The 12,979-nt window shown below is 43.4% G+C and overlaps 1 protein-coding gene across 1 annotated transcript in view; it reads left to right on the top strand.

Annotated features, from left to right (window-relative positions):
* The window catches only part of sema3fa (sema domain, immunoglobulin domain (Ig), short basic domain, secreted, (semaphorin) 3Fa), a 69,307-nt gene that overhangs the window by 39,457 nt on the left and 16,871 nt on the right, over positions 1 to 12,979 (top strand). The window contains exons 3-6 of the mRNA XM_066663130.1: positions 7,623 to 7,783; positions 8,114 to 8,176; positions 9,321 to 9,440; positions 10,049 to 10,138. Of these exons, the coding sequence (XP_066519227.1) occupies positions 7,623 to 7,783; positions 8,114 to 8,176; positions 9,321 to 9,440; positions 10,049 to 10,138 (434 nt within the window). The remainder of the gene's footprint in view (positions 1 to 7,622; positions 7,784 to 8,113; positions 8,177 to 9,320; positions 9,441 to 10,048; positions 10,139 to 12,979) is intronic.

The raw sequence follows: 12,979 nt of genomic DNA on the forward strand, positions 1-12,979 counted from the left end.
CAATTGATCTAGGATTCTTCAGCCCAGTCTTCAGCAGGTTGTCTCTTAAAAAGCAGTAAAGCTCCAGAACTAGAGACGCTGATGGGTCCTGTCTGTTTAACTCTACTTTACTGCTGCACACTTGTTCCTCTGCAGACTTTGATGGACAGAGGAGAGAGGAAAAGACCCGTTATCTCAGTCGTTTGATTAAATACCTCAGCTTTAATCATCCTCTCCTGTCGCGCGAAGAAATCAGACAGCGATAAAGATGATGTGGTAATCCCCCAGCGAGGACAGAGCTGCTAAAATCAATGTTTCATACAGAGTCTGAAGGTGAGAGAACACATTCACGTCAAAGCCCAAGATAGGACTCTGTGCCCCTCTCCCAGAGTTCTCTCTGATTTCTCCAGGTCTGTGAGTGTGTGATAGTTTGGGGTCAGCTGTTTAAACCTGTCTGTGAAGTGCGCTTTCACAGTGACCACACACTCTCTCCTCTCTGGGCAGCAAGGACTGTTTATACCTGCCCTTCTCTGCTGCCAGGCTGTGGTCACTGAGCGGTACTTGGTCAGGATCCATCTCTGCTGTGGGTCCCTGACGCCCAGGAGATATAGTTCGAGTCTGTACTCACTTTGTACTGCTCAGAAACACTATGGTTTACTCCAGGACTGGACCTGGTTCTCTGAGTGCTCTAGATAACTGTTCTTACTGTCAGTGATGATCTGTTTGGTGTTCAGTCGGGGGGTGGGGCCGTGATGTGATGTGTGTTAGAGCCTGATTGAGGTTGAGAGAGTCTCTCTCTCTCTCTCTCTCTCTCTCTCTCTCTCTCTCTGTCACTCGTAGCTGGGGGAGTAACAGCCCTTGGTGGCCAGTGATAAGAGTTAATCTTGTGGTCATTATTGGCTGTGGTCAGTTGAGGGGGCTAAGTGAGGCGCTGTCAGTGTGGAGTGATGAGGGAGACTGATGTCCTCAAGTCGTCCTGACCTTCCTCAGACAAATTTCCTGTCAATCGAGTACTTACACACACACACACTCTCTCTCTCTCACACACACACACACACACACACACACCCTCCCCCCATTTTGTCCAGAAGTCTCACTTCAATCAGGTCCACTCAGTTTCCATGTGACTGCAGTGGATAAATACCACAACCGCATCCAGGGCTGACTGAATTATCACTGACCAATTCACTGATCACTGACCGGGGAAAATGCAATTCTGGTTATACATTAGTTCATTAAAGCACAGGAGCTGAGAAAAGTGAGTCTAACATTGAAAAGACATCTACATTTACACAACATCTCTGAGACGTTTCAGGGACTACTCAGAGACATTTTACAGAAATCTCTGTAAAGTCTCAGAGACATGTTAGAGACATTTAAAGGACATCTAAGAGACATTTAAAGGACATCTTAAAGACATTTAAAGGACATTTTATAGAAATCTCTGTTAAGATTCAGAGACATGTTAGAGACATTTAAAAGACATCTAAGAGACATGTAAACGAGCCCTCAGAGCCATTTCTGACACTCTTCTGACCTCTCAGGAACATCTCAGAGACATCCTTTGCATCAGACCTGCGCTCTGCAGTGTGTATTAATTGAAATATCGACACACTCAGGACCAGGGCTTGTCGGAACAGGCGTTTGATTGGCACGGTGAACCAAGAGAGAGGTGGAATTTGAAGTATGCGCTGTGGAATGCCCACACAGGTATCGGGGGGGTTTGTGTTGTCTGCAGCCCCTCTCTAAAGTGCTCCCTGTGTGAGATCTCTGCTGCTGATAGAGCTGTTGTATAGTGGCAGAGCTGCATATGCCCTATACTTCTGCAGTCTGTTCTCAGTTGTGCTGAAGTCCAGCCGCTGTGTGCTGTTTTCTCTCTGGACTCGGATTCATTCCTCCGTGTCGTGTTGGTCCTGAACGGTGTCCAGCGCGAGTCAGAAATGTTTCATTCAAATCTTTATGCTGCAGAACCAGACGCAGGCTCTTGAAACCGGAAAAACCAAAAGCCTTAGAATGCAGCGCCATTTAAAGCCTGTCCAGATCATATCTGTATGATTTAGCAAGAAAGAGTCTTGGCTTCCACAGAGGCTTCGCCAAGGAAAGCAGTAACTAAAGATATTTCAAGATTGTTGCTGGGTTCTGAGAGCGTTCCAAAGCGAAATGACACGAGTATTGCACTAAAAACCGTGAAACATAAGCAGAGCGTAATGCACGGCTGGGTTGTCATTATTCTATTTCCACAGCTTTCCATTACGGTTCTGTTTACACTGCGCTCTGTGGAGATGGTGGTGAAAGTGGTCGGGGCTGGTTTCCTGCAGTGGTCTGATAGACCTTCGATAGACCTTGAGAAAACATGAGTGAAGGTGGAGAAGTTCAGCACCTTCTCGTCTGGTGTAAGTGGCCAACCACTGCTTGAGCTTCAGAGTTAGAAGCAGCTAGTATTGAAGGTTTATAGCCCACCAATTAGCTTCTGAGTCTTGGTTCTTCTGAGAGGTTCTGCCCCTTGTTCTGAGGGAGGTTTTCCCTCCACTGAGACCTCTGCTTCACTCTCTCTGGGCTGTTTTTACCAGTTGTAAAAGGATGAATTGAGTTGAACTGAATAGTAATGTGTTATAATCAGTAGTGCCTGATAATTAATAATAATAATAATAATAATAATAATAATAATAAGGCAAAAATTCTCCAAATATATAACGTAAGCTGCGAAAGCACTTTATCACTTCTCACATGTTTTGAATGTAACCCCTCCAGTCAGTGTGTGATGGTTCAGGGTCTGGGGCGGTCAGGCTGGGGTGGGTGATGGATGGTGTCTAACTGTGTGTTCAGCTGGTCTCTGTGTGGCGTGTCTGGAGGAGGGTGTTAAAGAGAAGAGAAGATCCTCTGGGTTATTTTACACTGTGTGAATGCGCCTCACTGTCTTCCTCCAACCCTGATGCCCTTCATCAGGTTACAGACGTATGGTGTGTGTGTGTGTGTGTGTGTGTGTGTGTGTGTGTGTGTGTTTAGTCATATCTTTCCACCTGCCCAACAAGTGTATGTTTGGCTCAAGAACTAAAAAGAAAAGAAAGAAGTAAAACGAAAAAACAACCCAAAGAAGGTCACAGTTTCCGTGTTAAACAGTGAATAGCAGCCTTTGTGGAGCATTTTGTTAAAAGTGAGTGAGTGAGTGAATATACTTTTGTGAATGAGTGATGGAATGAGAGTGAATGAGTGAGTGACTGAATGACTGAGTGAGAGAGGTGTTTGCATTTGGGTGAGGGAGTGAATAAGTCGAGTGAATGAGGGATATCAGCTGCGTTTTTTTATCACTACTCTTAGTGCACTGATGTGTGTGTGTGTGTGTGTGTGTGTGTGTGACTGGGTGGGTGTGTGTTCACTGCCATAGATGTGATAAATATGAAATTGAAAGTAAATAAAGTAAAATCAACTCATTTAAATTTGTGCTAAACAACTGTTGAACTTTTGCCTGCTGCTGTATATAGACTTTGAATGGACACTGCAGTGTCCAGAAGAGGACAGCGGACAGCAGCTGCTCTTATATATCAGTGCTAAAGGAGTCCACAGTGAGCTGCAGTAACAATAGCTGCCCGTAATGCCTCACACACTGATGGCAGCACTTAGAGCACATATGTGGCATGGGCCGAGATGAATTATTCATCAGCGCTCAGCAGCGTTCAGCGATCTCCTGATACTGAGAATGAGAGGGATGTTATCAGCGCTGCCAGAGACTGGCATGCAGTGGGCATTCTGGCCCCGGAGACCCTTCTCCGCATGGCCCATTGTAAGAGGGTTTGTTCGATGGAGGGGAGGGCTGTTGCGTTTATGTCCAATGGAGTTTGGCTGGGTTCCTCCGGAGCGTCTGGATGGGCTTCCTGCTCTGAATCGGTGGGATTCCTTCCCGGAATCGAAGCTCGTGTCAAGCGCTCGCTTCGTGCTGCCGAGGGCCGTCCGATCAGGTTCACATTCTCCTCTTAGACAAGACTGGGGACGATGTTGGGTTACGGTAACATGAGCCACACCATTCCATTCTCTGAGGCTTTCTGTGTACACCCGGCCCCCGCGCTCCCCCCGTCTTGTTGTGGCCGCAGATAGGCCATAGTCCAGTGTGGTCATCCTTTCAGGCTTCCCCCTGAACCCTCTGACCTGGAGCCTACTTCCTTCTGAAGTGACCAATGGGAGCTTGTTTACACACATTGTCCTCGTCGGGTAAAAGAGGGAGTAGCAAGTGTCCAGGCCTGTGGGAGACAGAATGGCTCTGACTCATGCGCCATGCTTCTTTTCTAGAACCTACAGGAGCAGAACTGTTTATTTATGGCCTGTAATGCACATTTTGGGGTTAAGATATTGTGTAATTACATAATGATACTTGGATCATATCTATTGTTCTAATTTTAGTGAAATTGTTTGCCAATGTAAAGAGCAGCTGGCATTTTCCAATGACATGGAAACAATGGAAAATAATCTGAATTCATACAATGTGTACTCAATATAATTATCACGCATAGAGAGTGTATTAAATGCATTTCTGGGTACCCAACATGGCCTTAAAATTGCCTCTACGCTTAACCCTAACCAGGACTCTAACACTAATCTTAAACCTAACACTAAACCTCAACCCAAACCCTAAGCGTAACCATCAAGAGTAAATCTATGCTCCAGAAGGTTTGAAACGGCAGTGTTTTGTGCTTTGGTTTAACGATCTCGCAAACAGATTACAGCGCTGTGTTGTAGCTCTTCTTTGGGTAAACAACAGAAGTTTTAAATGGATTTAGTTAAACAAAGTGGACAGGAGCTTAGTGAACATTAATGATGTAATGAATGAAAACATATAAATGTTATGAGATCTTGCTGGATACATACAGAGGGTGACTTTGTAAACATAAGGCTTGAACACTATCAGGTTTAAAATATACTTATAGTTCCTTGTAGATTTTCAGTGGTCCATAGAGCCATTTTTCAGCTGATAAAGAAGGGTCTTTATGGCTTTATTCTCCTCTGTTTGTATAGTTTTGGTCTAAAATAAAAGGCTAAATCTACTATGTGAGAGCAGTGAATGCAGGAGCTGAATCAGCAGAACTGAAGAACATTATCTCATTAATATTACAGTAGGATTGTTTGGAAAAGCTAGGAACCTGAAGCCTGTGATCCTTTAACATTGTTTCACAGAACTGAGAGCTGTTTAGTCTCCGTCCTCTGTGTGTATAAAATGCTACACTTGCTTTTCTCATGCTTTCACTGAAGGAGCCACTCACTCTATTGAATGTTTCAGGTGGAAAACAATAGTCCAAAATATTGCCATTTTCCATGAGGCCTGACTTGATCCTCTCACAAGTTTCTCTCAGGTTTTGCCAGATTCTTATTGTAAAAATCCACCCCCACCACCCCCCGGAAAACAAATATAAAGCTGCACTGCTGGTAACAGCGTTTGGAGACATGAAATCCGCTCTATAATAACAGGGTTATGATAATAATAACAGCAGATTTAATGGTGTTGCCAGTGAGCTGGACCTGAGGGAGACCCTCCAGCCAGCTCAGTGTAGATTGGAGAATAGTCAGGTATGGACAGATTTAGATAAGTGGTTTTATTGCTGGAGTTGAGTTACTTAGCCACTTTGCTGGAGCCAGAGCTTCTGAGCATTTCTTTGTGTGTGTGTGTGTGTGTGTGGTTTTTTAAATTTAGAATTTCTTTTTAACATTAATGGATTTGACCCTTTGAAATAAACATCTGTTTCTGTTATATACAAATATTTGTTGAATATTTTGTCAGCTGTTTTGATTTTCCCTTTTTGAAATATTGAAAAGAAATTATCTAAAAAAATCTGAAAGCTCATAGAATAGAAATGTCACAGTCTGCACAGTGTGTAAAGTGTCCACTTATTCTAAAGAGCTAAAAATAATTCATATTGAATTACCCTAAACATACATTTGTCAGCATTTTTAAGGCAAGACATGAGGATGACGTTTAGTAACTCAGAACCTTTAAAAAACAGCTAATAAACTATTGGGAATGTATAAATATAAACATTCCAGTCACACAGCTCCAGGGACCTGGAGGTTGTGGTTTCGAGTCCCGCTCCGGGTGACTGTCTGTGAGGACTGTGTGGTGTGTTCCAGAGGCGATTGCTCTAAGACTGCAAGGGAAGCTCAGCTTCCCCTAAAATGTCTAAAAAAAAGTGATCAAATATATACTGTTGCGTGTACATGTCATTGAATAAATATGCACTACAACGCGCTCAACTTTTGTTCAGAATCAGCTTCTTATCACTGGTAAAGACGTGGCTTTCCTCTCAATCATTCCCACAGATTCACAGATTTAAACAGTGAGGACTCTGAGCCTCCACAGAGTTCAATAGTGAAGCAGCGAAGTGCCGCAAAACGAGATGAGTCATTGGATAAATGCTGGGCTTTTTGCCTTTTTGATTGACAGCGAAATGAGCGAATCAGCGATCCTTTGGTGTAGAGATCCGTGGGAGCATTACATTTTCATTCTGTTCTGAGTTGAACCGGAGACTTAGCGGCATTTACTTTGTTAAAAATGACTAGCGACAAATCAAGTTTCTATTTCTGGTGGGTTTTTTTGTAGCTGCTTGTGTTTGGAGACTGACTTCTATCTCTCTTTCTGACTTCTATCGCAGTTTCTGTCCAGCGGGTGCTGCTGAGCCCCTCGACGGTCACAAAGCACTCACAGGCGGACACACTTCACATGAGCCAAGGCCGTTTTAGCCTAGCTCTGCTGGCCATTGAGAGGACACTAGTCAAGTCCCTGGAAAAGACGCCTTGTTGGTACGACAGGGTCACAGATCATTTTCTTGAAAAGGAACGGACACATTTTATGATGTAGGCCGAAATTGAGCTTCCCCTCTTTGAAAGAGCAGCATCCGCCACTGGTGTGTTCTCCCTGTGTCTGTGTGGGTTTCCTCCGGGTGACTGTCTGTGAGGAGTTTGGTGTGTTCTCCCTGTGTCTGCGTGGGCTTCCTCTGAGTGACTGTCTGTGAGGAGTGTGGTGTGTTCTCCCTGTGTCTGCGTGGGTTTCCTCCGGGTGCTCCGGTTTCCTCCCACAGTCCAAAAACACACATTGATAGGTGGATTGGCGACTCAAAATTAAATTTACCGTAGGTGTGAGGTTGTGAGTGAATGTGTAAGTGGCCAGTGATTCCGGGTAGGCTCCGGACCCATCGTGAACCTTAACTGGATAAGACAACGAATGAATGAATTAAGGTTTAAAACTGTTAGTAAATTTCAGATGCAATAAAACTTGTTAGTAGAATCAGATATAAATGGAGAACGGCCAATGATAAACCCTAACCATAAATAAGCCATTACCGAATTGTTAATAAACTGTTCATATATGGTAATAAACTGGTAATTATCATCAGTATTAGTTAGTAGAGTAAGATATCATATATAAATGGACAGTGGCTCAGTGGCTCAGTCAGAGGAACACCCGGTTTGTCTACAGGGGTCCCACACAGACGTATACATGTACAGATTTAATTATAACTCCGCTCCCTTTTTGCTTTGACTGCATTCACAGACTTTGATCAGAGTTTCCACTCAAACGCTGGAGTTTGTTTGATGTTCTTCTTTTTTTCTTCCTCTCTTTCTTTCTTTCTTTCTTTCTTTCTTTCTTTGTGTTGTTGCAGAGCTGAAGTCCACAGGCACAGCTCATCATTTCGCCTTCCTTCTAAACTCTACTGACTACAGGATTCTGCGCATGGACGAGGACCATGACCGCATGTACGTGGGCAGCAAGGACTACATCCTTTCCCTGGACCTCAACGACATCAACAAAGATCCTCTCATAGTAAGCATCTCACTGTCACTCTCAGTCCCTGTCTCAAACACAAGACTTAATATTATTTAGATGCCTTTGCCAAGCAGTGAAATTCACTGACAGTGGGTTATATTTGCCAAACATCATGGCTTTGAATATCGGTTAACCAATCAGATTAAATCTGATAATATTCAACCACTGCTATGAATTTTCAGCTAATACTATGAAATGAATAGGAAATTTATACAGTTATGAGAGTTATCATTCAAAATACAAACTCACATTTGAGTTTAAGGGGCTAAATCTCTGTGGTTCAACTTATCAAAGCCAAACTTCAATATTCGTCGCTCTGTGTTTCAGATTCACTGGCCCGTGGCTCCTCAGAGGAGAACTGAGTGTGTCCTGTCAGGGAAAGACATCAACGTAAGTGTCTCCTCTACAAAACTCTGGCTAAAATTGGACAGATTCATGATTGAAACTCAGTGAACTTCCTCTCTGCCTTTTCTTAGCACATAAATACTGCCCTATATTTGGATGTGAATTGTTCCTTAAGCAATGCTGAAAAAGCCATGCAAAAGACAAACACGGGCTCCTCTCTGACAGACCCAGCGGAGACATCTAGAACCCCACATTTACATTTACAGCCTTTAGCAGACAGACATAGCAGATTCATATGGAGCATGAGAATGCATCCTCCCTAGTACAAATCTAATCCAACATGTCTTTAAACTAAGCCATAGGACACAACCCAAAAGTGCAGTGCAATGTCCTGGCGCCTTGTCCAGCTGTGCTTGGGCAGGGCTTGACTGTGAAAGGTCGCTGGTTAAATCCACTCAACTGGCAAGAGAAATGGACCCAATAAAACCCTGTTCTGTTTGAAGCTGTTATAGATGAAGATGTGCAATACTAGCAAGTTCATTACATCATGCTAGGCTAGTGTTTGCTAAAACACTGCAGTAAACCTACACCCTACATTTGAAGATAGCGAGGACACTCATGTTGCATCTTGAAGGTGGTTGAAGCACATTTAGGGCCCCCTAAAAATGTCATGTATGAGTTTGAAACCCTTGAAGGCCCCTGTTACATATTAGGACAGAGGTCTTCAAATCCTGAACTTGGATCCAGGTTCCAGGCCAGCCATTTTAAAATTCGTCCTGGAATCTGGATCCAAAGTACATATTTGAAGCCCTCTGGTTTGGGGAAAGTCAAACCTTGGATACGCAATGTACATAAAATCATTTACATTGTTACATTGTTCCAGAGTAATGGTATATGTTCTTTATAGTATATAATATATAATAAATAAAAAAAGAAATTAAAATTATAATTGCTATTATTGATAAATTCCCAGTTTAAAAAGACCGGCCAGTTTGTCACTGCTAATGCATCTGACTGACCAGGTATAGTGTAACCCAGGCAGGCCATTTCAAAATCCTGACCTGGAACCTGGCTCCAAGGTCTGGATTTGAAGACCTCAGGTTTAGATATGTCAGTAGCTGTATGTGTCCCTGATGAACCTGCTGTCCTGAGAGTGCTGAAGGTCTCTGCTTTGTGTCCTTTTTTTCAGGGCGAGTGTGGGAACTTCATCCGGCTGATCGAGCCATGGAACCGCACTCACCTGTATGTGTGTGGGACAGGCGCCTACAACCCCATCTGCACCTACGTGGACAGAGGTCATAAGTCACAGGTAAGACGTCCACTACAGGTGGCCTACTGGAAAGTCAAGAAGTCAAATCTCCATTCAGCTTAGTCTCTGGGTGTTGGAATGGAACGTTCAAGCAATCTTGGGTCAAGCTTAGACTTTCTGTCCAAACACCTTGTAACCACACTATTGACCAGTAACATGGCAACTGCTCCTATGTGTGCACCAAGGCTTGGGAAATCTCTATGAATAGCCTGAGACTGGCCATATATCCAGAAGTCTGCGCTGTATCATTTAGGAATAACTGCACAGAGAAAGTGGATTATTCTTGGGCCTCTTTTTTTTCCGTCCACCTAGTTCCTTTCCGACATTTCAACAGTGAAACCTCATCCAAAGCACTGTCTATATAAGCATGTACATTTGCACAATGCCAGGCCTTTATTTATCCAGCTTAAACAATATTTCTGTCTGTCTGCTTACAGCTAAACGCATGTCTTTCATAAATTTCTGCATGCTGTGCATGCAACAAGCATAACGCATCATTCCAAACCACAGATTCTACCAGCATGTAATTAAACACCATGACACCGTAGTCTGAGGTCTTTTTGTAACCGGCTCTGGAGCGTAACCCACTAACACGCCTTGTTTCTCAGGCTTTGCTCCAGCAGCAGAGCCCTCGCGGTGGAGGCCGGACCAGCCGGGCTGCGGACCCCAGCGCCTCGCCCGAGCCGTACGCACCCAAGGTGGGATACAGTACCGTCTGGGCTTCAGGGGAGAGAGGGGATGCTTTTTGTTTCTTTTTTTAAAGGGCTCAGAGCATGAAACTGGATTTTCCTTACATTGTTACGGCATAATATTAGGATTTCAACAGCTTTCCTCCTTTGTCTGAGCTCTCTTTCTTTAGATACATTAAAAGTATGCATGTCAATACCAATGTGTATGATTTACAAATTTTATAAGCAATATAAGTTTTCCGCTTCACAGATTATCAAAAAATATCATCATTTTAAAAAAAGACCTTTGAAAAGAATGGTTTATTTTTACTGTCGTCATTCTGTGGGAGAATAACTGTGGTAAATGAAACAGTTAACACTATATTGTGTCTGACTGTCAGGAAGCAGATTAATCTGATCACCCAGGACACATGTTAATGCCAGGTGTGAACAGGGCCTTAGGGACAACATTATTGCACAGCTCAACATGCTTGGAGGAGAACATCTGCCCAGTTCTGCTACAAGTCGCACAGACTGGTTGGCATCATCTTTTGGGTGGACTCCCCGTGCATGACTAGGGTGTCACTGGCAAACTCATTGTTACCAACCATACCTCCTCTCTTTCCCGGATATGTCTTCTAGGGTTTCCTTTTCACAGATTATCAAGAAATTCAACCTTTATAAATGATCTTTCAGTAAAAGATAGCTGTCAGGAAGCAAATAGATCTCCACTCTTTTTTAAAAAATGATCCAAATAAACAAAACGAGTTGCTGAAGTTTATCCTTGAGGATTTCACCCCCGCTCTGTGACTCAGCCAATCAGAACAGAGGTCATTTACATGCTCCACTCTGAATGGCAAAGAGCCTGTTCATTGTTGAGTGGTTTAGAAACGTTGAAAAATGTTTTTGGAACGACTATTTTGGACTTCAGTTGCATAAATCCATACAAATCAAAAGTGTACGTGGAGAATGAAAGAATGTATTTCATATGAAGCTCGTGTGTGGGTGTTTGTTAGGCCAGATGTCAGGTTAGGACAGAGGTGTTATGTTATTAACGTCTTGGCTGGAGTTCGCTGAGCAGAAGATGAGTTTGCTCCCAGTGGCAGATGTTCTCTGTTGTCAAAGATGTCAATGGGAAACACAGAAAGTGCTGATTTTGGAAGCTTCGTCTCATCAGGACTGCCTCCACTTGCCCAGACAGTGAAGCACTTCATAAAAAAGCCCTGACTCTTCTGACACCTCCCTGATTGTATCACGACATCAAAGTGATTAGTCAGCAAAGATTGAATCAGTGCTGACTGACTATTTAATGTAAGGAATGCTCATAAAGTGCTGGAGCCGAACATGTCCCAGAGGTGGATACGTTCCCCGCACGGTGAGGGTGTGGGCAAACGTATGATGTGTTGAGACTTGAATCTCGTGCGTTGCCGTCGTCAAAATGGAGGTTCGCACCAAAGTACGTCTAAAAGTAGTCCGGCTTTTATCACACCGTGAGGCGTCCTGTACAAATTTTAGAATGGACTTGATCTAGAGGGGTTGGGAGTTCCATTTAGACAGCGATCCTGCAGTTAGCGGGGTGCTGTGGGGGGCTGTGCCTGACGTAGTGTTTCTTCAGATTTAATGTCCTCCTAGTACAAGGACACTGCAGGTGGGAGCAGTGGGTCTCTCCCTACATTTGGCCTGTAAACTGTTTGTAGTGGAGTTTAATGGTAGAAATACTCTCTGCTCACTAACATCATTAATCTGATGACATCTCACATATTACAAGAGTAGCTTTATATTGTATGTCTTCTTTCTGTGTAGTTCCAGGGGTTCCATTCCCAATAGAGCTGCTCCACAGTAGAGGACTCCACAGTAGAGCTGCACAACACATATCCATTGTCATAGTAGCCCTCATCCCAGAAAGGAAAAAATATGCAAATACGCCTTCTAAGCAATCCTAATCTTCTTCAGTGTACTTAGTGCTGCCTACTTAGGCTCCCGTCACCCAGGACACATGTTAATGTCAGGTGTGAACAGGGCCTTAGGGACAACACATAGACATGAATATAAAAAAACGTAAGCTTTTTTTTTTTACTTTTTAAGGCTATTTGTTTTAGTTCTGGTCATGTCATAAATGATTATGTATTAATGTTCATTAGCATAGTAGCATGATATTAGAAATATAACTTCCTCCTATCCACACACACACACACACACACACACACACAAACACATCTTGCCATGGTTTACTTAAGTGCACTTGAAGCACCCGAGCCACAACATCCTAACCACAATGGACGCCCGTGTTCTCTGTTTTATAAACCAAAGCAAGGTCACCCTAGTTTAACTAAAGCTAACCCTGAAAGCTAACATTGCTAGCACTAATGGGGAAACATAAAGACTGCATTGCAAGGAGTATGACACATTTTGTGTTAGCCGCGGGGATTGTGGTTTGAACTCATAAATAGTAGCATGCTGTAGTGTCTTGGTAATAAATGTGGTTACTCCCTGTGGCTGCTAACGTTCTGCCAAACTTTGACAGTGAACTACTGCGGCTATCCTGTGCCTGTCGGCGCTGTTTAAAATACCCTTCTTTGGAAAAAGACAGTACTTTGGGTTCAGGATTTGGAGTCTAGTGATTAGATTTGCTGTGAGTTTATCCACTATTCAACTCCAGCTGAAGCAGAGGCCCATTGACCGCTATTATAACTTGTGTACTGAGTCAGCTGGGTTTCTCTTCTTTTCTGAGCACATGGAAATGTGTGGAAATTTTTAGCCACGGTAATCAGCCTTATGCTCAGGCTAAAGACCAGCGGAGTATTCCATTAACAGATATTCCTCCGCACTGTCTCAAGCCAGGAAAAGCTTACGAAAGTCAGAGTAGCTAGT

Source organism: Hoplias malabaricus, chromosome 3 (genome assembly GCF_029633855.1).
Source record: "Hoplias malabaricus isolate fHopMal1 chromosome 3, fHopMal1.hap1, whole genome shotgun sequence".
Taxonomy (NCBI): domain Eukaryota; kingdom Metazoa; phylum Chordata; class Actinopteri; order Characiformes; family Erythrinidae; genus Hoplias; species Hoplias malabaricus.